General features: G+C 38.3%; 4 protein-coding genes across 6 annotated transcripts in view; 2 read left to right on the forward strand and 2 right to left on the reverse strand.

Moving 5' to 3' along the window:
- Positions 1–8,454, forward strand: part of rols (rolling pebbles) — a 62,003-nt gene extending 53,549 nt beyond the window's left edge. For both annotated transcript variants that reach the window (XM_043434094.1, XM_043434102.1), the window contains 9 exons: positions 839–974; positions 1,182–1,325; positions 1,472–1,690; positions 2,814–3,446; positions 3,584–4,845; positions 5,006–5,568; positions 5,682–6,438; positions 6,558–6,983; positions 7,069–8,454. In XM_043434094.1, the coding sequence (XP_043290029.1) occupies positions 839–974; positions 1,182–1,325; positions 1,472–1,690; positions 2,814–3,446; positions 3,584–4,845; positions 5,006–5,568; positions 5,682–6,438; positions 6,558–6,983; positions 7,069–7,377 (4,449 nt within the window). In that variant the 3' untranslated portion in view covers positions 7,378–8,454. The remainder of the gene's footprint in view (positions 1–838; positions 975–1,181; positions 1,326–1,471; positions 1,691–2,813; positions 3,447–3,583; positions 4,846–5,005; positions 5,569–5,681; positions 6,439–6,557; positions 6,984–7,068) is intronic.
- A 314-nt stretch (positions 8,455–8,768) lies between these two features.
- ringer (ringmaker) lies at positions 8,769–16,642 on the reverse strand. 2 transcript variants are annotated; one of them, XM_043434111.1, is made up of 5 exons: positions 16,440–16,642; positions 14,430–15,647; positions 11,897–12,220; positions 11,587–11,722; positions 8,769–11,446 (listed from the first exon to the last, which is right to left on the reverse strand). In XM_043434111.1, the coding sequence occupies exons 3-5, from the start codon at positions 12,205–12,207 to the stop codon at positions 11,267–11,269; spliced, it is 627 nt and encodes a 208-aa protein (XP_043290046.1). In that variant the 5' UTR covers positions 12,208–12,220; positions 14,430–15,647; positions 16,440–16,642; the 3' UTR covers positions 8,769–11,266. The 2 variants fall into 2 exon arrangements, with proteins under 2 accessions (XP_043290046.1, XP_043290053.1); XM_043434118.1 differs by lacking the exon at positions 14,430–15,647.
- Positions 16,643–19,964: 3,322 nt separating this feature from the next.
- On the forward strand, positions 19,965–21,968 carry LOC122413070 (uncharacterized). Its single transcript, XM_043423162.1, has 2 exons — positions 19,965–20,188; positions 20,969–21,968. Exons 1-2 carry the CDS (start codon positions 20,088–20,090, stop codon positions 21,948–21,950), a joined length of 1,083 nt encoding a protein of 360 aa, XP_043279097.1. The 5' UTR covers positions 19,965–20,087; the 3' UTR covers positions 21,951–21,968.
- Positions 21,969–22,717: 749 nt separating this feature from the next.
- LOC122413071 (ADP-ribosylation factor-like protein 3) lies at positions 22,718–25,215 on the reverse strand. The gene is made up of 4 exons (XM_043423177.1): positions 24,660–25,215; positions 23,649–23,835; positions 23,313–23,494; positions 22,718–23,202 (listed from the first exon to the last, which is right to left on the reverse strand). Exons 1-4 carry the CDS (start codon positions 24,798–24,800, stop codon positions 22,996–22,998), a joined length of 717 nt encoding a protein of 238 aa, XP_043279112.1. The 5' UTR covers positions 24,801–25,215; the 3' UTR covers positions 22,718–22,995.
- Positions 25,216–26,467: the final 1,252 nt, after the last annotated feature.

The raw sequence follows: 26,467 nt of genomic DNA on the forward strand, positions 1-26,467 counted from the left end.
CACGACTGACAATGAGATTCAAGAGAATTCTTCAAGAGTATTTTTTGTTTGTTATTTTCTTACGATCTTATTGAATGACGTTACTGTTCGACCCAGACGTTAAGCTCACCCGATCACGGTTTCCGAACCGAGATTCTTGGGTAGTTGAATTTCAGAATTATCAGAATACCGCTAAGCAATTATCACTTTCCGTTCCAAAATATCTCAGCAAAAACATTGACCCAGGAGACATTTTTCTTTGAAATTTCATTTTTTTCATTAAGGGGATCACCCCGTGTGGCAGCCGGACTTTTTGGGGTTTTACACAATTTTTTTGTGGCGTGGAAAAAAAACATAGGCTTTTGAAATTTGAAGGGTTTATTTATTGGTATTTCAACTCTATAATAGAAGTTTTAGCTCTGTTTTCCTCCGTGATTTCCACGATTCCGGAAAATTGATTGATCTGAGATCAAAAAATCAAAGAGCGTCTCGATTTGTAAAGCCGTCGCTATTACCTGAACTAAAATCATACAGGAATATATAAAATTCAAGGATTTGTGTACTACGAAACAACTTTGAAAATCGAAATTTTGAGATTCAAAGACCGCCTTAACTCATGAAAAGATATTTTTTTTTTTGTCAGAACTATAAAAAAAGTATAATCGTTAAAACTACGACGAGAAGCAAAATTTTGTGAATTAATTAATTTTAAAAAATGGTATAGGAAGTCGGCACAAAAAATACTCTTACTTGAGAAAGGTAACTGGAAAGTGATGAGAAATGCTCACTGACTCTAGTAGAATTAAATGGAATTAACGTTTGCGCGCTAAAATTTACGATCTACTATGATTTATTGCAGTTGAAGGATTCGACCGAGAACGTGACGTCGGCCGCAGCGGCGGGAGCGATGGGAAAGGGCCTCAAGAGCAAGCCACCTGTACTTCCGGAATCCATCACTTCCCAGGCTCGGCACAAGGCTCAAGCTATGGCTCAAAGTGAGTTATTACCTTAACAAGTCTCATATACCACGATGAATTGATTATTGAGTCTCTTAAGGGTGTTCAATTAACGTTCTCTCGCATTTGCGTTGTACATCATTTTTACCAGAAGGAATTGTAATGCTTATGACATCCAGAACGAATATGGGATTTCTTAAGTTTGTTGCTCCCAACTAATCAGTTTGTTTTTTTATCAATTTGAAGGTTGTCCAACCCCACCGAACCAGCGCAAGAGATTTTTTCTCAATCCGAAAGTATTAAGAGGTCCGTTCGCACCTCAGCGAGCTGCACGGAGAGGGGCCTCAACTCCCGATCAGACAGGGAACGAAAATCCTTCTGCTTTGTCAGGTAAATAAATTTTCTTCTGTTCATCGCTAATTTTTTGAATGTATGGAAAGTTCGAACGAGCTCAATACAAAAAAGCAAAGTTTCGTGGCGCCAGTCTTGTAAATATCGAATAAAAACATGTGAAAATTAACACCACGAACACACAGCGTGGATGACATCGTCTTGGGAAGGAAAATCAAGATGGCCCGGTGTCGTACTTGGTAAAATCAAATCACTGTGGAGTACGAGTCAGGGTAGTACGAGTGATGGATTGAATCAACTCATCGACTCGTCCAGTAGCAAAATAGACAACGGACTCGTTCGAAATTCTGTCAAAGTTCACGATGGCCTCAATCAGCTGATTGTTCCCTCCAACAAAGTCACAGGCAGGAGTTGTTCTTTGACTCGTGTGTGGCATTTGTTTTGTGTGTTGTGTTTTGGTTTTTTTTTTTTTTTTAATGTATTTTTTCTCTCACTTTGTCAATACGATTGTTTTCAAACCACCAAGGCTTTAGCATCCAACAAAAATTTAACTGCACATCTGAATTCACATCACGTCAATAATCCAAAAGTCTTAGCACCGTCGTGAATGGGATTGATCAATAATTAGGATTTGCAAATTACTCGAAAAATTAGGAAGGCACGATTCGGCTATTCGGTTCGAAAAAAATTTTAATTTTCTCATGCTCAATAATATTTATTCGTCAGGTGAGCCAATTTTAGTCGACAAAACATAGTAGAGAGTAGGAAACAAAAGTTGCAATATTTTACTTCTCGCATTTGGACGAATATAGGGATGAAGATGTTGAAAAACAAATTAGTGAGCGCTTTCTTTTTAAGTGCTTTTCGGGAAGGTGTCCCTAATAGCACTCACATGAGTACGAAAGAATGCGGACATCGAAAAACGGAAAAGCACATAAAACTCACAGTGCTCGAATCCACTCATCCCTTTCTCCGTTCATAATAAGCAAGTAGGGAATGCGCTTCGATGTTGTTGAAACACAAAAAGATTTAATGTACTTCTATTCAATAATAATTAAAAACCGATTATCCTCTACGGAAACTCCGGTCCTCATAAGTTAATTGACAAAAAAATTAAAGAAACACCGTGAAAGTAGGTAAACTCGTTGGCCTAAAGCATGTTGAAGAAAAAAAATTGTTTACTCTCGTCGTTTCACAGGGATGCTGTGTTTTTGTTACTTTTTTATTGTCATCTTAACATGTGTACTAATTTCGTGCATCGTGATATATCTGAACAGTAATGAAACATGTAAATTGATATTTATACCTAACACTGCAAAGGATTACTTTCATACACAAATTGCAGGCATTCACATACGACCTGCTAGTAATAGTCGTAAAATGCAATTGCTGCAAGTCATGAAGTTTGTTTTTACATTGGGTCTTGAGAGATTTACGATTATTCGTAGCCCAACTTTCCACGACTAACGATCCGTTTGTATTTGTTTTGTTCCTTCTCTCCTCATGTCGTCGCTGGAACTTTCACAGATGATGAAGGAGGTTGCGTCAAGCCGCTGTCTTCGAAAACAAGGAAATCATCACAGTCTGATCTTTACATGAGGCTTGGACTTTTATTGGGCTCGGGTAATCTGAGAGGAAATCATGGTGTCGATATCGTGGATTATCCAGGTGGAACTAGTCGTCCAGGACAGAGTTCTGGGCTCTGCCCAAGGCCACAAGTTCGATTAAACGATGCGCGAGGTCACGACACCTCGTTCAGTAGTTTGACGAGTTTCGAAACTCAAACGCTTGCCTCGACGAATACCAGTCCTGTATCGACACTGACCGGGACCTCGAGCGAAGCCGAAGTAGCAGCTGCACTTCGCAGTCCCATTAAGCCCAAAGGAAAATCAAAGGGGAAGGGAAAAGTTCGCGATTGTGATAGCGCTGGAAGTCTCGCTTCGATATCGACTTCTGTCTCAGCGTCCACTTCAATGTCCATGTCAATGTCTGTCTCGGTTTCTGGGTTGTCGAATGGAAGTTCGAGTCCTCTCACCCCACGCAGACATTCTTCAACTAACCAGTCTAACCAATTCGACGAACGCGAGCATCTTAAAAATCGCAGATGTTGCGTTCGAAGATCAGCCCGAGGCAACGTGAAGGGACCGCTTGATTCAAAATGTAAGCATTGTCAGATCACGAATATACCTATTGAGAGGTTTCATAATTCACTCCATCCAGTAAATAGAATCATTTCTTCTCGAAGCCTTTCGAATAATATAAACACATATAATTTATACGAATCCATCTCATTTCAGTACGCTTTACGCAACATCCAGCAGCCCAGTTGACTTTGAAGCCTCTTTTCTTCGAAGTACCCCTAGTAGAATCGGATCCTCTATTTACCGGACGTCAATGGCTGCTGCAGGAATTCGAGACAGTTATAAAAGGTTCTAGTCCAGGTGTCCTTTTATCTGGTTCCCCTGGAACCGGAAAGACAGCCTTGGTCCTTCAGCTCGTTGAGCACAGTTGTTTCGGAAGGCGGCGTAACCAGTGTCTGGTTGAAGAAAATACGGACTCCATAGACGAGATAGAAAGACCATCTTCAGTTTCGTCGATGGAAACGAATATACGTCGAACGAACGAAAAAATACGAGAACTTGCTTCTCACGTAGTAGCTTATCATTTTTGTCAAGCTGACAACAACAGCACTTGTTTGGTGCCTGATCTCATTCACTCATTGGCAGCTCAACTATGTCAAGCACCACAGCTCATATCATATCGCGAATATCTTTTGTCAGAGCCCCATCTTCAAGGTTCTTTGTCACAGCGCGAGTGCACGGTTGATCCGGACTTGGCGCTGTCACGTGGAATAATAGAGCCACTGCTCAGCCTGCGGAAATCTGGCAGATTGCCCGAAGTCAACATGGTCATTCTTATTGATGCGGTTTGCGAGGCTGAATATCACAGGCCCGATCGAGGCGACACTATAGCCTCTTTTCTCACGAGGCACGCTCCGAATTTTCCAAACTGGCTTAAAATTGTTTGCACCGTGAGGAGTCAGCTCCGCGAATGTGCCAAGCAATTGCCATACACAAGAATTTCCTTGGACAGATGTAACAACGATATCACGAGCAGCAACGTCACCAGAGACTTGGCCGATTACATCGGTTATAGGCTCGCACAGAGTACCGCAATACAGATGAACGTGACGGCATCGCTTAATGGAAAAGCCGAATCATCGTGCGGTGCCAATCAAACGAGATTTGCTTCGCATTTACTTGCCCTCGCTGGCGGTAGTTTTCTCTTCGCTAAACTCACTCTGGATCTCATTGAAAGCGGCCATCTCGTGGCCAAATCGGCCAGTTACAAAGTTTTACCAGTATCGCTGGCACAGATCTTTCAGTTACATTTTAACCTGAGATTCCCAACGGCTACCTCGTTCGACAAGGTTCAACCGCTATTGGGAGTTTGCCTCGCCGCACTTTATCCACTTACCCTCACCGAGATGTATTATTCCGTCAATTCCTTGTACACTGACCAGTTCGTTTCATGGGAGGACTTCTTGCAGAGATTCAAGGCAAGTTTTAGTAACAGTACTTTTAAAGTGCACTATACTTGAATATCAATTTATTTGCTGTAAAATTCTGTCACGATTGAGCTAATACTGTAGCCAAGTAAATTAAATCGCCGTTTACAATGAAGCATCGAATTGAAATAATCGTTGATTCGTTACACAGATGCTGTCTGGATTTATCGTGAAACGATTGGACGACACCTACATGTTCTTCCATCCATCATTCAGGGAATGGCTGATGCGCAGGGATGAAGGGGAATCCACTAAGTTCCTGTGCGATCTGAGACTCGGTCACGCGGCGATTGCGTTCCGACTGTCCCGTTTGCAATCACCGTTAGACGGCGAAAGAGTTCTCGAACTGGGTCACCACGTATTGAAAGCACATGTTTACCGAGGCGTGGCGCCGTGCTGGCCATCGCGAGATTTGCAAGCTTTGTGGATGAGCACATCAGCCGAGTGTGTTTCTTGGGCGCTATGTACGCTCAGGAACATCTACAGTCCTAACGTGAAAGTCTCGAGACTACTCCTGCTGGCGGGAGCGTCACCGAATCACGTTACCGACTATCTGGGCAATGCACCGGCCCTCTGCATGTACGCGCACGAGGGATCTGTTGAGATGGTGTCGCTGTTGCTCGAATTTGGAGCTGATGTTGAGCTGACCAACAGCCAGGGTTGTACGGCACTGTCTCTGGCTGCTGCACGGGGCCATTGTGACGTAGTTCGAAGGTAAACATTATTTGTATTCTCCTGAAAGCACGTTGTTCTGTGAGAGCAGATCGGAATGACTCACTTGAAAATCAGAGCTCGCCTCATCAAACTAATTTTTCTCGGTTCACCAGACTGGCAGCCGCAGGAGCTTCGTTGGGTCACGCGGACATGGCTGGCCAGTGTTCTCTGGTTCACGCGGCCCGACACGGCCGCTTGTCCGTGGTAGGATATCTTTTAGCTTGCGATTGGGTGGCTCCTGCTAGCGAAACGAATTCTGAAATATCGAGTCATTCGGACGTCTGTCTGGAAGAAGCCGCTCAACAAGCGGTCGTCGCCGCAGCTTCCCAAGGGCACGAGGCCGTGGTTGAGTACCTACTGGACATGGCGGAAATAGCAGTTGACAAACCTGACAGTCTCATCGGTGAAACAGCTTTAACTATTGCCGCTGCTCATGGCTCGACCGCGACAGTTTCGGCTCTTTTGGCACGCGGGGCCAATTCCATGTCAACGAATTCCAAAGGCTTGTCGGCTCTCATGCTGGCTGCGAGAGAAGGCCACTGGGGTACAGCCGAGAGATTGCTCCAAGGATCTTTGTCTACTAGCACTGACGTCGTTCATGACAACGCAGCGGCGCTACTCGAACAGCGAGATGGATCAGGCCGCACCGCACTCATGTTGGCCGCGTCTGAAGGTCACACCAATCTCATCGAACTGTTCCTCGACAGAGGAGCGGTTCTGGAAGCCACAGATAAGGAAGGACTTGGAGCACTCGGTTGGGCTTGTGTCAGGGGTAGAGTCAATGCCGTTCAGATTCTTCTCGATCGTGGTGCTGATGTTAACGCCAACGATAATACCGGGAGAACGCCTTTGGACTTGGCTGCCTTCCAGGTAATCCATTGCTTTCGATATACGGATTTGATAATGCTCTCAAAGCTCGAAGAGGCGAAGAAAATCGCTTACGAGCTTGCCTGGAGGAATTTTTCAACGACCAACGTCTGTTTTTTCAGGGCAATCCTAAACTGGTGCAATTACTATTGGAACGAGGTGCTGTCGTCGAACACGTGGATCTGCACGGTATGCGCCCTCTCGACAGAGCCATTGGGTGTCGCAACGTGCCTGTCGTTCAGTGTTTTTTGCGACGTGGTGCAAAGCTTGGGCCCGCGACGTGGACTATGGCTGCGGGCAAACCTGACGTTCTATTGATCCTGTTGAACAAGCTTTTGGAGGATGGTAACGTGCTCTACCGGAAGGGACGACTGAAAGAGGCGTCGCACCGTTACGCATACGCCTTGAGAAAATTCCCTGATCAGCCGCAACAAATTCTGGACAGTCAAAGTCAAGAACAGAACAATATGATCATTCACGTTCAAACTTTCACTCAGCTGAGGCTCAATTTTGTGCTGAATTTGAGCAGATGCAAGCGCAAGATGAACGTAAGTTTGGGCAATTTTTTATTTTAGGCTTTCTGCATTAAAAACGCATTTATTTTTATTCCTGTGCTTTCTTCATTTGTCTCAGGAATGTGAGGAGGCCATCGAGCTTGCTGAAGAGGCACTTAAAATTCGACCCGATTCTTACGAAGCTTTCTACGCCCGGGCTAAAGCACGAGTTGACATAAACTGCTTGGCAGAGGCTCTGGCCGACGTACAAGACGCTTTGAAAATCGCACCGATTACCAACAAGCAAGATCGAAGAGTTCTTTCAGCTCTTAGTGATGAGATTATTTCGAGACTGGAAGGTACAGGAATGGGTTGCAGTAAGGGGCCAATGGATGCTTCATCGAGAATGAGGTTCAGGGCATCAATCGACACGCTTACCGAGCTATAACCGCTCTCAGTAGCAACGAAGGATAAACTGTAAAAAAAAAAAAAAAAAAAAAACGGACTGAACCGTCCTTCGACGGACTGTACGCATTTTTAAACTAGCTTTTTTTGAAATTTGCTTTCTATTATGAAAAGTTTCGAAACTATTCCAAAGCTTTGACAGAGAAATAGAAAAGATTACGAGTATAGACGCGAACGAAAAACCAATTCGGTGTAATTGCTCCATAAATCTTTAGATTTTGAATCGAACGAGCACATATATTTATATATATTCTGTATATTGTATTATTCTCATTATCAATAATATGATTGCTTACTATTATTTCCATAATTCTTGGCTCCATCAGGTAGTTAAATTGAATTAAAGTAAACAGAAAAGAAGAAGATTTTTATTTACGTGGAAAAATCGATGAATTACCTCGTTCCAGAGTTTTTTTCCCCGCAATCTCTGACGGGCATTGTCCAATATTTGAACCCTATCACATTGTGGAAAATTTTTTCGAAATAGATTTTTTCGAAGATCTTTCATTAGTCTCAAAAATTTGAATGTTGCCAACGATGCAGTTCTCTTGCCAATGACGATTTTCAACAAATGAGCGATCGTCGCGTGATTCTTTGTTTTGTGCGTTCTTACTTGTTCTCACAGAGCTCGATTGCTAGTTTTCTTCGATGATGGAACGTCCGTAAACGTATGGAAAAGCGCTATATTATTGTAATTAATCTCGTGATTCAAGAATCTGATTCGAGGCATGTGGACCAGGATTTTTGATACGAGTATTGTTGTTTCTATAATTATAATTATTATTATTTATTACCATATTTATATACAATGAATAAATTCACAAAATTGTTGTCTTTTTTCGCGTTTTAATTTATTGCTATTTATCATATTTCCGTCTCATGACGAGTCATGAGTTTTTAAAACTTTTTGTGAATTTTAAATTTGAATGAAAATTGTAAAAAAATATGGAAAAAATTATGTATGAAAAAATTCAGCGGATATGAGTTTTCTACGGAGTTGTTTTTAACGTAACTCGCAATCGACTTTTCAAAATAAATACGTTATGACATTGTGCCTTTATCGGGGTTCGTTAAATCATGACTTCTTTCAATGTGCTTCTTTTTTATGAGAAAATCCCCTGATGCAAATGCTTCGAGTCTTAATCCACTTTGTACATGAGAAGTAGTATTCTCGACGGTGAACGGGCGGATAATAAAAACCGCAAGTGCATACGATGCATACATAGCTATTGCATGTATATTGTATATCGTTTAATGAACACACTTGTAATCGAAGAATAAGTGAGAGGCGGATCTCGTGCCTTAGTACAGATCAATATTGTATGATTATGTTACGCAGTCCACAGAGGCAGCGAAAAATAAAATTGAAAAAAATTAAAAAAACAAATCTTTTATTGAAAAAGTCGAGTTTTTTATGATACACACCACTTTCAACATTTTATCACTGTCTCGTTAAGTTTTCGTGCGATTGTTTCATCTTTCGTAAATGATATTCAAGTCTCTTTGAAATTCTGTTACGTATTTAAAACAAAAGAAAAAGGAATTTTTATGCTTCATTACTTAAATCTTGTATTTCATCGGGAGTTGAAAAATTTAATATCAACGAAATTCAAAGTCCATGAGCGATGAGGTAATGCTCTTCTCACCATTCGGAGATCACGAGTACAACAAATGTTGAATAAAAGGTAGGTACACCTCGACTGTTTTTATTTGTCTTTGAACTTTTGGTCAATTTTTTAAATCAGTGAGTCGATTTTTATCTGGGAACGTATACGATTGATGAATGCACGTTCGTATTCGTACTTTCAATAGTTTAGCTATGTTGAGAGTTACTACTGAGTATTTCTCGTAAGTGATTTTATATTTTTTTATGAGAAAATATGAACCACATAACTTTGGATCGAAAAGTGATTTTTCGGGTAGCAACCCATATTTGAGATCACGTCGGATCTCAATATCAAGGAATTTAATAAAACAATTTTCATAGTACTCCGAATTTAACATATTTTTTTATATATACCCACGTGCAGTTTTATCATACTTATAATATATTTATGTATCTTTTTTATTATTCCAGATAAAAGGAAATCACATTCCTGTTTTTAAAATTAACGGGGATTGCGGTTCCGGTTCGTACAGTATGAAAATTAATCGAGTGTGCAGTTTTTATCATTGTACGATTCTTCAATATTTTTTGATCACTCGGAACGAGGCGAGGGTTCCCCTATGAAAAGAATTTATATTTAAAGTATATGTAATATTGTATGAAAAGTATATTCCGCATATATATAAAAAATACATTTGTTTCAAACTTTCATACATACAAATATATGAATTATCTATTGTGATTGAGGATATATTTTTTTTTATATCGAATATGCATTTTTGATAAATAAATATTATAATTTCTAGGATTTTTATATAACGTTGAGACGTTAACGTATAACCTCAAACTAGCAAATATTTTCCATACATTAATCGTACATATTTGGCATTTGATAAATATATGTTCAGTGCAATGAAAATGTAATTTCAGTACAAAAAAATATAGACAGGGCTACCAGTGTACTTGTTCCGAGACTCTGCCGAGCCTCTCGATATTTCATATTGAAAAAAGCGTATTTCCTGTCGATTTTTTATTATGTAAAATTATGTAAAAAATATTCATTCAAAATTGAAAAAAAATTTATCTGATTTTTGTCAAAAATGTATATTTAATGTTAAAATAATATATCGTTAATAAAAACACAATACATGATTAATCATCGATAAAATAAATACGTGATTCATATATTTGTATGTATGAAAGTTTAAAAAAATATATTTTTTATATATGCGGAATACACTTTTCATACATTTTCATGTATTACGCTTTTCATATATTTCAAATATTAATTCCGTTCATGGGGGTTGAAAACGACTGATGAGATATCCAGTAAAAAAATGTACCAAGGTCAAGCATCAGCAGAATCGTGGTGAATGAACGAATTTCTATTATTTTTATCGCTCAAATGATCTTATGAATGATTGTACATTTACGTATATTGCGTCAACAAACGCGTTTGCACTTATTTTTACGTCGAGTTGACAATGGACGAAGACGGACAAAGGAAGCATTCCGATAGGAAACCCTTGTACACGAGAAGTTCCGTATTACGTCAAAAAACCTTTACGACGGTAGAAACTGGCTGTTTGGTTGGTGCTCATCGATCGCTGATCCCTTTTCTGCCTCGAAAACTTTAAATCGCGTGAAACCATCTAAATTTCAAGCACTTGGCAAACTTTCTCAGATCCATTAGGCTAATTTTAGGTCACCTTGAATGATTGGAAATCGATTGCAACGCCTTAAAAACCACGCTGTTGCACTGGCCGTGGCTCTTAACGAGCCAAAGAGATGATTAGTAGATTAGATGATTAGACACAAATTTCGCTGTTGAATATCGATTCCCACATAAATCAAGATAGTTTTGAGCGACCGAAGAGAACATTAATGATCGCTGATGATCGACAGTATCGCTGAGATTTCAGTTTACAGTCATTCAGGTCTGTGGTGGCGAACCCTTCAAATTTCCACGTCGCCGATTAGCCGCATGTCCAAACCATTTAACGTGGGTCTAAATGAATCGAAAGTGATTTCGAAGTGCCCGCAAAACCGATATTCATCATCCCCAGAACCATCGATGGCATTGGTGGTTCTGCATTTCCTGGGCGGTATCCGCGTGCTCCCATTTATTAAACACCATCCAAGTGGCCGGTTTCGTACTCGACTCCCTTGGTTATCGAAGATCGGAAGAGTCTTCTCAGATGGATCTTGTGATTTTTTCGTCTTGACGAACGCGATGGTAATGACATATTTTATGACGATTTCGCAGCTACTGCGCTTTGTACGTGTCCTTGTTTTGGTAACCCTGCACATAACCGGATTGATCCGGTAGGTCTTTACGTCCGGCTATACCCTTGCCCTTGCCGGTCTCGTCGAAGCGTTGTTTGTGCGACCCTGTGTACTTCGAGACATCCGTCAGTCGATCGACGGCTGACGCAGTCTTACCAGCCTGTAAAATTTGTAACAAAATTTTTGACAGCCTTTAGGATAAAATCAACGTGGCATGATAAAATGACACATTTCGTCTGCAAAATTAAAATTTTCATGGTTTCATTTTTTATAGTTTTCAAATGACTGTTGACAACGCACCCCGGACGTTCCTCCTGTAAATCCTGGGGGTCCACAATTCGCCATCTTGCTCTTCATCTCAGCCAGCTCCACCTTTTTGTTCTTTGACAATTCTTCGAGAAAAGCCTTGTACTGCTCGAGGCCCAACTTGTTGGATCTTTAGTTGGAACAATCAGATCGTTACAATTTTTTTTGTATTTGAAGCTCTCTAGTGAATTTTTTTAAGTGGAAAACGGCGGTTTGCAATAATACTGGGGAGATTTTCAATTTTTTTTTATTTGAAAAAACCTTCAAGTTTTCGTTGAATAAGCAAAAAGTGCAATGGTCATACTTATGTTTTTTGAAGTAAATTCCCGTATCCGTTGTCGTAATTTTCTTGCCATCTATAACTTTCGCTTGTTTCATCCACTTGTCACTCTGGCTGAGGGTTATTAGCTTCCCATCGCTTTTTGGATCTCCGAATTTGGAGAAAGCTTTGAAACTGGAGATAAATGATCCACCACTTGCGGCCGATGGGCTCGCTGGCGCTGACTTTTCCGTTGTTGTTTCTTCGAGCTTGAGGCTAGCAACTTCGTTCGTCACGTTGGTGACCGCTGGCTTTTCACCACCGTTGCTACTTCCGTTTTCCGTAGCTCCTTCCATATTTCGTCCTTCTCTGAAGCAATCAATAACGTTTTTATCCAGTTTTTTAATCAGCTCACTGATAACATTAAGCGATGCGAGTCAGGAAATGGACATTTCGAAATCGTCAATAAGTCACAAAACCTTTTGCAGAATAATTTCGTAACATTATTTCTTAGAATCTCGAGCGAACGCACAGTCAAAATTCATTTGTTTAGCTTCTATTTCTATACTGCAAAACTCACAAAATGTGAGTTCGTGGATAATCTTCGTAGGTAATATCGCCATTCTTGTGCCAGGTTATCGCGAGCATGAAACCGCCCTTATTGAGGGATCGCCTCCAAGCTCTAGCAGAAAAGAAAAGTAGTGATAGGTGCAAGTGGGGCAAACGATCGCGTGACGAAAGCTTCCGTACAGCCTTCATCGTACACCCAAAGAACTATAAGAACGAGTGGTAGAGTCCGATAAAGCTTAAAGCGGAAGCGCTGACACGTGGTTTATTTTCACATGGATCTTCACGCATCGACGGTTGTGTTGTGAACTTTCTATTTGTATATAAACATTAGTGAAGTAATATTGAGCTGTAACAATGATTATGGTAATTTCAAATAAGAAGATAAAGCAACGCACCGGACAAATGAATTTTGTCATTTTGTTGCAGAAACATTTTTAATGTTTGTATATTTTGTGAATTTTATATGGACGAAAATGAATCAGTTACTCAAATGAGCTGCTTGCATTTCCTCTCCATTGGCTCCAGGAAATTCTATAGGCTGGATAGCGAGACACTATCGTTTACACACGATCGTCCATACTCGTTATTTCATACTTATAAATAACTATTACGACGCACTGTACGCGGTAACGTATTTAACACATGAAACGAGGATGAGGTGTCTGCTATAAATGCACGGTGTATACAAAATGTCGCGGGATCCGCAATTATTAGGTAACAGCTGGGAGAAAAACGCTCGAACTTTACAACCACATTGGGAATGCTGATCACGTTCTCGAGGTTACGATGAGCCAAGGAAATTTCGAGACTAAAATAGGCATAAATCACACGAGATAATGGACACGTAGTTGTCAATACTAAAATTTGATGATATTCAGTACTAAAACATCAGAGAATTAAGACGAGATTTATTGCATAATTATTACAGTATTTTCCAACAATTTACTGATCAATTATTGATTACAAGATTTTTCAGGCAGGAGTGTCAAAATAATATTGATTCAAATGATAAAACAACATTTCGTTTCATCATTTCAGATGTTTAAATGTCATCTCCGTGTTCGAATGTCAAAAAACCACGTAACAAGCTTGAAACAACGTCCAATCAATTCAAATCAATCGTGAATCGAAAATTCCGAGTCAAACCTGAGAAACCTCCATTTTGCTGCTTAACGCTTTTCATTCGGGGACGCGTGGCGTGTTTTGCTACCGAATTTGATGGGAATCCATCGCGCATGTACAGATTCTTTTGCGTTGCGAGGTTAATTTCTACAGAACGCACACATAGACCAGAAAAGAGGGAAAAAATCGAAGCTTCTCATGACCCAAGAAAGAAATGATTGTTATCAGTGATGTAGCTCATTGAAAGCTGCATTGAAATTTTCTCACAATCACAAACTTAGCAGAACTTCAGCGTCTATTTTTGTTTTTCAACGATAGTGAGCTTCACTCAAACAACGTACGAGAACGCCAAATGTCAAAGTTCCAGTGCGAAGAATCCTTCGGAAATCAACAAACTTTCATATTCATTTGTGCATTACTTTCTAGCCTGGCCAGACCGAATTGTCGGTTTTTATCATTTTCTGACCTGGTTAATCCTCTATCGCCCAACACAGACACTTACGTAACTCATCACTCGTGACACATGTGTATCATCGTCGTTCGATTCTCATATTCGTTTGGACTATCATTAGGCAGCAATGGAACAAGATATCAAATGTAGAGAGTGGCTAGAGCGCTGGTAAGAGTTATTTTGGGCTTCCGCATGATACAGAACGAGCGCCTGTACATCCATTTCGGAGTATTAGAAAGTTGGTCGCAAGGAGAATCATCAAAGTAGGGTGGAAAATGAGTGAAAAAATATTTAGGAATTGGATTGAGGTGTGTTTACAAATCTGCGGAGAGCGCACGCGACTAAAAAATTCGTGAATCGCGACGTAAGAAGAGCTCCGACGAAAGTACGTTTTGACGTTGACAAAACTGTCCAGTATCTTTGGCGGATACTAACCGTGTCACAGCAATGAATATCCGACTTAAATGTCAACAGCTGCGGTGTCCTTCGACGTACAATTCTTCAATGAGGATATTTCATAACGACGTATATTGAAGAACAAAAAACTTATAATGCTGGCTGTTTTTTAACGGATACACACTTTTTCCACTGTCGATATGAACACAAAGAAAATCCGATAAACACGTTTCGCCTCTGATAAGAGGTGTTTCACAATGACTCCGGTGTCTTTAACAGCTGTATATCGTGTGGGAGCGAAGTAGGAAAACAGCACAGCAGCAGGTTCCCGAGATTCAGTTCCTGGAGGGAAGAAACGAGAGAGAAAGAGAGAACGAGAGAGGGAGATTTTCAGAGCGCATGTGTTCTATCGATCTCTGGCCTGTTGGACAAAGCAACTGGGGACTTGGAGAACAAATCCCACAGTGATTGGCCCATAGTCAAGGAGAAAAAGTCTCCCATGAACCCACCCAACTAAACAAGAAAGAACAGTGATTGACATACTCATTTTTGTGTCCAGAAAGCTTTCAGTCGAAAGACCTAAATAACGTGTTATCAATCCTAACACTCTATAAAATTGTAGCCATATAAATTGTCAATGATTGACTACGTTCGACTGTCACTTTGAACTCGGAAAACTGACTTTATTTAGCCAATTACTGACAGATTTGTATTGCTCGCAGTTAATGAGCATGAGCATGCTTCGTTTTATGTTAGTTGGGACATTTTATTCCCTAATAAGGAAATCTTGATCGTTGAATTTTTGACTTCGAGTGTATACGTGCACAAAAATAGGAAGAAGATTCATGATCAACGCCAATTATTACTATTTGAGTGAACGAGAGTTCATTTCGAATTTCCAATAATAGGATTGACTTAACAAACGAAGAAAAAAAAATTTCCCCTCAGAGCTGAACTGAAGATTTTCAGTCAAATGAGCATGACTCGTCCCTCTTTGGCCAGAATACCCCATGCATTTGCAGAGTTTTGTGTGCCTTCGGCGGGGGTTTCTCTATAGATATATCAAGAGCATAGTCTGTGTACAAAAGTAGAACTCTCCCCTTATTTCCATCTGGGAAACCACGTTCCATTACGGGGGTGCAGACAAAATTGGACCAAGGCGAAACCCTGAATCATCCCCTTCCTTTTCCAACTCGATTTCATTCTCCCCCTTTTCGCAGTAGCGCATCTTTTCCACGCTGAGTTAATGTGGGAGCTCTGATAAAAACAATCATTCGAGCTTGAATGTGCGTCCGAGCAGTCTGTTCTCGATTATGAACTGCGGCATCTTTATAATATTCATGATTATTTTACTCATCAGATTCTAACAATACATTTTTTTTCCAAAGTCGTAATGTAAGTTGACAAACAAAATTGTTTTCTTGATTTATAAAGTTCTGTTTTGTCCAGTTATCCATTTATTTTTGTCTAGAAACATGAACTTCTGTTTTCCAAATAGTCCGTCATATCGACTATTTGAATGATTTATCAAAAGAGTAATTCCATTAATAAGGAAAAAATGTTGAATTTTTTCCAACGTGCGTAGGGCGAGAACTCGTACGAGAAATGAAGCTAATTTATGCCATCGATATAGATACGCAGCACGTCACTATTTATGGCTCGGGAATTAAATGACCTTGACTATAAAGGTGATGATATACATTTTACGACATTCTATACATGCACTGAGTCTAGAGTTCTTGACGCACCTTTGGAGGATTCTACTATTGCATAACTGAAATATTGAAATTGAAAGCAGAAATGAATATTGTAATCGTGGTAAAAGTTCACTTTTCAATTTCAAATTACATTTAGACTATTTTGTTACAGTGATTTATCGTCGTGAAACTAATTAGCATCAAACGACTCAGTTCTTCCAATATTTCGTGAACCTCGAGTCACATTTCAGTCATAATATTTAATTGCACTTTCTTTTGATGGATTTACGAAAAATTAATTAATATTCGACTCGATTTCAAGCTTTGTGATGCGACAGGAATATTTTCATACTTTCCTTCCGCTTCGTTCTGCTCTTATAAATGATCCAACAGAGATATCTCAGCCAACACTCGATTGTGGGATAACGAAACTTTTAATTGACAAATGGCATACCGTCAGTGTTTGCTATTTTAAAGAAAATTAATCACAAAAATGATATAAACACCGATTTGCGAATTCGCTACGAAGAATACATTGAGCGCAACTGAAGTTTGTGGCCACGGGGGACTTCGAAATGTCGCTCCCACCGCGTCTGTGAATTTTGCCCCACCAAGCCTCACGTACGAAGAGAGGCGACATTCAGCCTCGGTCAACACCGTGCTGATACGATGCTTGCCGGGAATTCGTCGTATCAGTGAATCGTTTCTCATCACTCATGGAAAAAGAGGGATACAGTTTATCAAAGAATTAAAATAATGAAAAAAAATGTAGTTTACAAATATCCGGAACGTTTTCAACTCGCTAGAGAGATCACGTCCATGCACGTTTCTCCATTTTTCCTCCATCGAACTCTGCAAATCCTGGTAGAATTTCGAAGGGCTGTAAATTTATTTAATTATTAAATACAAGGAGACTGATCGAACACTTTATCAAAGATTCATTGACCAACGTCTCTATCGATTTGTTGTTCTACTCTGATAAAATCCCAGATAACAGATAAAGGTGCTGGTAAAATAAAAATGCTGTCACCATTTCCTTCTATGATTTGGAATTGATAAAAGGAATGTAATTACAGAGATAATGGAGCAGCAAAACTCAACCATTTACTCCTCAAGACCTCTGCCATTACGAAGTTTGTAGGAAAATGAGCGATCGTATAAAGCTCTGTGAAAGAATCCACCGTTTATTTTCAAGATAACGAATGCTACCATTTTATAATAGATTAGAATTAGAGCTTGTCCTTTGGCATACAGATTTTAAATTTGTTGTTTGTAATGCAATCCATTAATACTAATAATATTTATGATCTAAGCTAATCTTTCCATCGATGTACTCTCCTCCAATCTACGAAAAGAACCCTTTTTTAAGTTTAAGGCGTTTTCTGGGAGAGCATTCCAGGGATAGGCCTCGGTTCCGCTACAGAAATGCCTCTTATATTCTGTTCGAAAATTAGCAACTTTCAACAACTTCCAAAAACCAAAAAACCAAAAGCGCTAACGGTTCGTTCTTAACGAACTTTCATATCGTTATATAATAGCCTGCCATTAAGGTAACCCCTGTACTGCATGCTAGTCAAATGAGTGCTAAATTTTCAAAACGCTTTTAGACCAAGTTTAACGTATCGATTAAATCTATTGTTAGTGGATTTGTATTACAGCATATCTTATTAACATGTGAAAATATTAAAAACGCTAGTTTTGCAAAACCATCGACTGATAAATGCAAATTTCCATGCTGACACATTATCGATCGATTTTATTGCAACAAGTCTCACTTTGTTCGTCAACTGGTCCTCTATGAATTCACCATGTAGTTGTTTTTTTAACGTGATCGTTTCACCGTTGCAGCTAATTGTTCGTTGAGTGAAAAAACTTTTTCATTCATAGTTTCTCTCAGGAATGAGTTTAAAGGAAAATCTACGTGGTGTGAATTCGTAGAGGATCAGTTGAGGACCAAAATGAGACTTGGTGCAATAAAATCGGTTAAAAAAAACAGATTATTCTTTGAAAAATACCTGTGAAAATGTGTCATCGTGGAAATTTGCATCCATCAGTTGATAGTTTTGCAAAACTATCACTTTTAATATTTTTTCACGTTAATAAAATATGCTTGAATACATATCTACTAACGATAAGTTTAATCGGTACGTTGAACTTGGTCTGAAAGCGTTTTGAAAATTTAACACTCATTTGACTAGCATGCAGTACATGCAATCAAGGTAACCCTTAATTGCTCCCACGAAATATGTGGCTCAACTTGACTCACGTATAATGAATCCAGCAAATATGCAGGCGCCTGTAGTGTCAGCAGTAAAGGGCCAAATCAATAGGACCTCATGACCGTCGAACACATCAAGGTTGTAACAAGAATCCATGAAGTTATATTTGCATGTCTATATTGCCTATAACAATGCACCACTTAACTTCAAGTGTCTAGTCTGTACATCAACTTCCAAGGCACAAACGAGCATTCGCATTGCTTATGTACTTACCTTATAACTAATTCTAAGAATAATCAATTTCCATGAAAAATAGAACATAAAGTATGTTCTAAGTTGTAACGATAGAGACACATTTTCTCATGTATTTTTATTATTTATTTATTTTTATTTATTTTTATTTTTATATAACTCCTGTTTAGTATTGGAGTTTGCGCTAATTCACCTGCTCCACATTGTCTTATCAATCGCTATGCTAATTCGTTTGCTCTACTTTTTATTATCCTCCAACTACTTAGCAAGCATCTGGACCTTGATATTGCCTGATGATTCCTGCCTGAGCCTCAAATCGGTAAAGAAAAATGAAGTCCAGCACACCGACCGATGTACGAAAAGTAAAGTTATTAAGGGCATCTACAATTCGAAATTTTCTAGGGTATTGAATAAAATAACTGAAATTTACAGAACATTATTTTCGATCGGAGGGTGCACTCTCATCGACAGCAGTCAGAAAATATCTTTGACTCAAACTACTTTTATTTTTATAACTTTACCAATACTGTTTCCATTCACAGGCACAGAGAATGGGAGAAATAATTAAGTGCACACAGTTTTACTAATGTACTCGTAAAAATTATCATTTTATAATCGCTTCATCGTGTGTCAGAGGGAGCATTGATTTTCGATGAAAAATCATGAATTATCGATGAAAAAAACAGAATTGAGCAATTGATGTATGAATTTATGAGCTCTGCTGCACACGAAACGAAGGATTGACAGGGGGATGGGCATTGGGGAGGAGATGGCGTGCAAGGAATTCTTGTCTCGTGGTTAACTCTCCTTGTAGAGGCCACACTGTGCATATATGCCATGAAAACATTAAGGGACTTGTTGCTCAATTTCGAGCACAGAAGCTTTCGCGTGATCATTTATAATCGTACTTTTCGGAGACAAATATCGTTGCTCTGCAAATATTCCTCTCGTCGTTAAGTGGTTTTTTCTAGATGATTGAATACTTCAAAATTAAAACGCTAATGAATGAAACGCTTTCTCATTCAAGACTGCTTTGAAAATATTCGGTTTGAAGTCTGCGAGGGCTCAATCAGTGAACTACTAAAGTCTCATAAAATGGACGTATTCATCTCCGTCAATGATGATTGATTATAGGAATAACCCGCTGTAACATATAACAGTGATTTATTCAATTATAAAACATCGTCACAACGAACAATAATTTATTTCTTTGGAAATAATTATCGACTGAAGGTTATAATTTCACGTATAATGAATAATCGGAATCCTGCCTCAGCGGAGATGACGAGACTCGAATCTCTAGCTTACCAACAGTGGGTAAGGAATTAGTTGTCTTCCCAACCCCCAGCGCGCTAGTGGCGCTAAAAGGCATGAAAAAATATTCCAAATATTCCTTGCCAGAAGCACAGTGGGCAGTGAGGAGTGAGGACACTGAGGACGATAATCCAAACTGCGGCGTCTGCGTTGAGTGTGGGACACGTGCTGTTGTATAACCTCGAAACAATCGAAGGCGTTAATTTTCTAGAAAAATGCCAAAAATACGTAAGCTCAAACGTCGAAAAACATTCAAAGTGAATATCAATCGAAAGAGGCTTCGTAATAAATTACGGAAGTTGCCGGATATTGGATGGTGAGTGGAATGAAATACAACGAACCTACATGTCTCTTTAGAATTTCGGATTCTCTTTGGTCGAAACTATTTTCTGTAAACAAATTCCAATTGGTGTACAATGTTAATTTTTACTGGATTTGAGCGAGGAAAAAGTTTCTTAGCTTTCAAAATTTTCATCAAGCACTAAATAAAAGAGTTTTTTAAAACATATTAATGTTCTATTGTCACCCTTCTCGCAAGTTATTTATGATTTGCACGATAGACTCGTGTCTTTCAAGTGTGGAAACGATTTTTCAATTATTTTTGCGAGGTTCCTTTATCTGAAAATACCTTTTCCTCACAGTTGTGTATTAGAAAATAGTTTCAATCTGTTTTTAAATTTAAATAACCATTTTAGCTCAAAATTGTTAAAGAATTGTTTCAGAAACAATATTTTAGAGTGTAACAATTTTGGGCTTTGTCTGCTTAAGGTGATCTATCACTTGAGTGGTACTTGCGTGAGTGCGAGAGAGATAGCTGCAAAATGGTTACACGTTTTACTCGAACATCCTTGATTTTTTGAGAAAAATAAAAGTTACTCCTTGTTCTCTAATAAAATGAGAATAGCGTGTAACTCTTATTTTCTTTCAAATATCAATCTAACCTACTCGGAATTAAACGTGCAGCAGGATTTTTACCGACTGAACAACTGATAGATCACGTTAATGGTCAAATATTTTTTCTTTTGATACAATTTTAATGTTTCATCTTTAACTAATTTTGCATGCTTATCTCAATAGAAAATTATATTTTTTCTAGCAAAGACATAAAAAATGCTTGGGAACATTCAAAATCTACAAGGAGCAATCTGAAAGAAATGGGGTTGGCTTACGATGCTAACCAAGTTTTGAAGATTCCAAACTTTAAGAAAGAAATTTTGTCTGAAGCAAGATTAAAAACACTAGAAAATCTACCTGAATCCAAGGAGGAAAACGATGAGGATAAATTACCACCGAAGGGTCACGTTGCAATGAATTTGGAGGCAGAAGCAAAAGCACCTAGAGAACGATTTTTCCGTTTGCCAAATCAACAGGTCCATTTTGTAACGTATATGATGGACAAGTATGGCGACGATTATAAAGCAATGGCAAGAGACAAAAAAAATTATTATCAAATGACTTGGCGTCAAATCAGAGCCAAAATTAATAGTTTCAAAAACGTGCCTGAGCAATATGCTGAATATTTATTGAAAAAAGGAGAAATTGTACTTGACAAGGAAGAAACTTTGGAGGAGACAAGAAAGAGAGTAGCTGCTGAAAATGTTGCCAAGTATTGTGCACCTAAACCAAAAAAAGTTAAGCAAACTTCACAGTGGTTAGAAGAGTCAATAAACGAATTCGATACCGAAGACAAGTTGGAAGATGTCGATGAAGACTCTCCTGGTAAGACAAGCTCTGGGAAAAAATTACAACTCTTCTCAGACGGTGAGAGTGATGATGACAAAAAGAGCAAATCTAAATCTACTAAATCACAGATTAAGGACAATTTCAAAAATGGTGGGAGGGACAAAATCAAGGAAACTGAAAAACGTCAAAAAGTTGTTGATAATAAGAGTAAAAAGGCTAAATATTTAGAAAAAATGGCGTCCAGCGACAGTGAAAGTGAAGAAGAGTTTGAAGGAAGCGACGACGAGGGTGCTGGATTTGTAGATTTGGATGATTTAAGTGAACAGGAACTTTCTGAAGACGATATACTTGATGATGGTGAATTTGTAACTGACAGCGATGAGGAGAGCGATTAAAAGGATTCATGCTTGAAATAATGCGTTTTCATTTTTTTTTGTAGAAATTATTCTTAAAGATCTTTTTATTTATATATGAATGAACGATGACATTCGTATTTTTGTGTCGCGCATGATCAATATGTATATATGCACATACATTTTTTTCCAGAGTTTCACAATTAAGGTCAAGTCGATCGAGTACCGAGAAAAACAAAACATACAAGATAGAAAAAAATATGGCAGTATATGAGCAGTAGAAAACTGAAAATACATTTAGCACTTTGCAAAGTAGAATTAGATATCAAAAAGTTTTGATAAAGATTTTTTTGTTATAATTTTTACGTCTTGTACACATTTGATCTGCATATATGAAGAAGTTCAATTTTTCAATTTTTGAAAAGTTTTTTCATTTCAGCAGCCTCAAAACATGAAAAGTATGATCTTTCAATATTTTCCTATAATAATGTTCAATCCTCAGTGTTAGATAGCAAGACCAATTTCAAATCTAATAAAGACTTTTAAAGCTCATTTTGTTCCAAGTTTACAAAACTTAAATTCTTTCATAACCATCCCTCATCTTATTAAAGAATATGGTACTCGGTATTCGTGACTGATTTCCCATACTTTTTTCTAATGTCGAGACTTAACTTGTCGTTTAATATATAGCGCGATAAGAATACCAACAAAAAAAATTGCTCGATGGTTGAAAATGAATTTTTACTTTGAGCAATATCCTGAGAAATATGCGAAAAAATAAGACAAATTGATCGATTCTGAGCGCACCATTATGTAGAACCTTTTCTGATTTAATGATTCATTACAGATATAAAGTATGTTTTTTTCAATCTTACGATTTAATTTTTTTTAATATAAATTAATAACGAGGTGGGTTTTTTTTGCTCTTAACAAGCGTGACTCTGTTTCCGTTTGTCTTAAGGCCCTTCCGCGTTCATTTCGTTGTAATAAATTAGAAAGAATAGATCATTATAATTTTTTGTTTTCTTTTTTCTTTCGTTATTTTCTTTATCCTTAGTCGTGTCGAGATTTTAGGACATGGGATCGCCTATGATGGTACAGCAAGTGAAAATATTTTCTTTCTGAGTTCATCGACTGATGAATGATGCCAATTGTACTCTGACTGGCTTAGTGCTGTTTCTGGTAATGGTCGAGTCTGACAGCCTATTACCTCAACCTTGTGCTTGTGTGGTGAAATACTTCGAAGATCGAGAGCATCTTTTACCTGCTCCAGTCTCAAGGCATTTTGTTCATCCTGCAAAATGTTTATTCCATAATGTAAACGTTTTACAATTTTTTTTTTGTAGAACTGATTTTCTTAATAATATTTTCCATTTTCATAAGCTCATACGTGAGTTTTTTTACCTGTTTGTTTGCCACAACAAGAATTGGAACATTGTCCATTCTTTGATCACCCAAAAGTTCTTTGAGAGTCGAAACTGCTAATGACAATTTTGTAGCATTCGATGCATCTACCATGAATATCAGGAGATCGGTATCTTGTAAAAAATTACTCCAGTAAGTCCTTGTGTCTTCCGCTCCTCCGACTGAAAATATTAGAGTGAATTCCCCATTCTTTAAAATATTATTCCTTCAGCAGAAATGCACAACTTTTGAATTGATTGTAACTATTCAATACTTTGATATTTTTTTTCAATTTCTTTTATCATTCTCTAAAAATATAGAAAAAATTCAACTCACATTCCCAGACGTTATAAGTGTAGGGACCATTCTTCAATCTGTAGACAGCAAATCCATGAGTTGGAGCTGGAGGTATTTTATAAGAATTGCCATGAGCATCAGCTGCAACTGCTTGATTCATCACGGACGTTTTTCCAGCGCCATCCAGGCCCAAAAGCAAAACTCTTCGTTCATTGCTGTCATCGATCTAAAGATACGCACAAATAATGTAAATTATTTGTCGTAGCCATCGGTATATAGTGTTAAACCAAGAGCTGTACTTTTGATAATAATGGAACATTTTTCTTCATCATAATTTTTATTACTCATGTTACAATCTAATTTCAATAAAAATCAGTGTATAACAAGAAAATCTATGAATTTGTTTGGGATTATCGTTATAGACAGAAAATATTCAAAATAACTATTAAACAACTAACATTTTCAAATTAACCTAGCATCATAAAGTATCAACAATTAACTTGAACTATTCTCTGCTTAAAACAATGCAACATTTTTCAACACATGAGTGTTCGTTGGTGTATACATCTCACAATTTGAGTTCATCTCTTTATATAGAGTAAGTGCAGCTAATTTGGGATAGTATTATACACGTTTTTTTGTATTCCAAATTAGCGTCCTTTCCTCTACTTTTTATTCAGAACGAACCATGCGTCGACAAAAGTAGATGTGTCAAAAAATTTGAAGGTTATGTTTTTTATTTCGTTGAAAACCGGTTGTTGTCATGAACGAATTGATATTTCAACGAAAATATTTCAGAATTCTCCACGGCATTAGCGACAAAAATTGCGTTGAAATGAATTCACTATAATAACAAATAAGAAAATGAGCTATGTTTTTTTTTAAATATGAAACATTTGCGCTACTGTTAGTCCGATGAATTTCAAAAGTGTCAGTCTTACGAACAACGAGCAGGAAGGTTGTAAAAAATACAAAACTGGGTTTTAAAGCATCACTTCCATACAAATAAATTTTTGATAGTGTATAAGCCATAGGATAAGTATCTCGAACCTTTGAGATCTCCTCGAATCCTTCGTCGATCGCCTTGAATTCGCGTTTTCTCCAGTAACGATAAGCAACGTAAGCACTGACGCATGCACAACCCATCCAAAAGATTGTTTTTTGACCATTACGCGAAACGTATAAAACCATGTTTCAAGTTTTAACTCGTTATCACGAGGATCCTCACGTAATAGCACGAAAATAAATCAACACGGTTAATTTTCGCTTATTCCGGGGTGAAATTTCTCTTGTCTCGAAGTGAGTTCGCGCCTCTCTGGACATGTGTGCGATATACCTTTGCAATGGCATTTGCGTCTGTGTGTGTGGGTGCGTGTATTTCGTAGTTGCGTCTTTGGTTGCGTGCCGGGCGGAGAAGTCCTTCCATAACAAATGTTCACGAGGTTATGTTATGATTGAGAAATACATTGATGACCATTGATGACACTGATAAAAAAGAAGAAGGGAACTATATGTAAAATGTAAAAAATGCTGCATCAATTAGACATTATCTTTATTTTATTCCTGGAGTATGTATCACAAGCCATACAAATTATTGTATTCAGTTCATTAACAGTTCTCGTTTATCGAACTACACTGACTACACTACACCCTCGATATATCGAATCTTGATTCGTGGAATAACATCCCCCACTATACAGCCCGTATCGACCGGTTTGTGCCTGGTGGGAGAAACACGCGATCCAATCAATCCAGCTCTATTCTTCAGATGGACAGAAACACAAAAACAAAGTCGTGTAGGACGCAACGTTCTATGCTTACAAGTGCAATACTGGAGTTGGTCCTGCCGCTGTTCAAACAATCAAAGCCGTAGTGTATAAGTAAACCATTATATTTTTACTCATGCTGGTATACGGAATTTGAGGATCACTCAAATCTTTGCGAACCAAGTGTATAGAGGTCGTTTTCAAGAAGCCGTTTGTTGCAGAAAAGCGGTCGTAATATTTTCATCCCAACGCGTGTTATTCAAGCGTTTATGTCTTGTGTCAAAATCATTGTTCTTTCAATTTTTTACATTCCTTTTTCGGTCGAAGGTAAGAGCTTGAAAATGTTTTTTGAAATCAAAATATTCTCCGACTACAGTCACCATAATTATTGCCCCTCATCGACGAAGAGCGTGATAATCACAAAAGCGAATTCAGCGTCTATAAAAGTCTCCTATTGTTTTTTGGTCAGCTTTACGTTTTTTCCAGACTAGTCTTACACGTTTTTTGCTTTATCCTCGACTGTTCCGCCGTATAAAACAACGCTGCTCTTTTAACCTTCACAATTGATGATTTAACAAAATTATCTCTCAACAATCTTCTATGCACAGAGCTGTCGACTCGGATTTTGCGTTTACGGTTTGTGTTATGAAATTATGGAACGTCTGATCGGCCAAAATTGTTCGCACATCACAAATCACAGTTGAGAAATGGTGCTTCGTGTGTCCATTAAAAAATCATTGGGTCTTGAAAGTTCTAGAAAAATATTGGGGTACAAAAATCGTGATCGAATGCGGAGGCCGAAAATTTATGCTATCGAAGAATGTTTGGAGGATTGAACACGATTTTAGATTCCGTCTGAATAGCGCTGCTCCACGTTTCGTTGTATCAAGCGCATTAGTGTGTATTTTTCTATGGAATTCGAACGTGACGCGCAGACGACCTCGACTTTTCGGCGTAACAGCAATTTAGCATGTTTACAAAACCTTTTTCTTTTTATTTTACACAGTTTTTGTCGTCATTTTTTCATCGTATACCATTTCATAACACCAACGTTGATTTTCAGAAAAATATTCTCATCGTAGGGCTACATAT

Source organism: Venturia canescens, chromosome 1 (genome assembly GCF_019457755.1).
Source record: "Venturia canescens isolate UGA chromosome 1, ASM1945775v1, whole genome shotgun sequence".
Lineage (NCBI taxonomy): Eukaryota > Metazoa > Arthropoda > Insecta > Hymenoptera > Ichneumonidae > Venturia > Venturia canescens.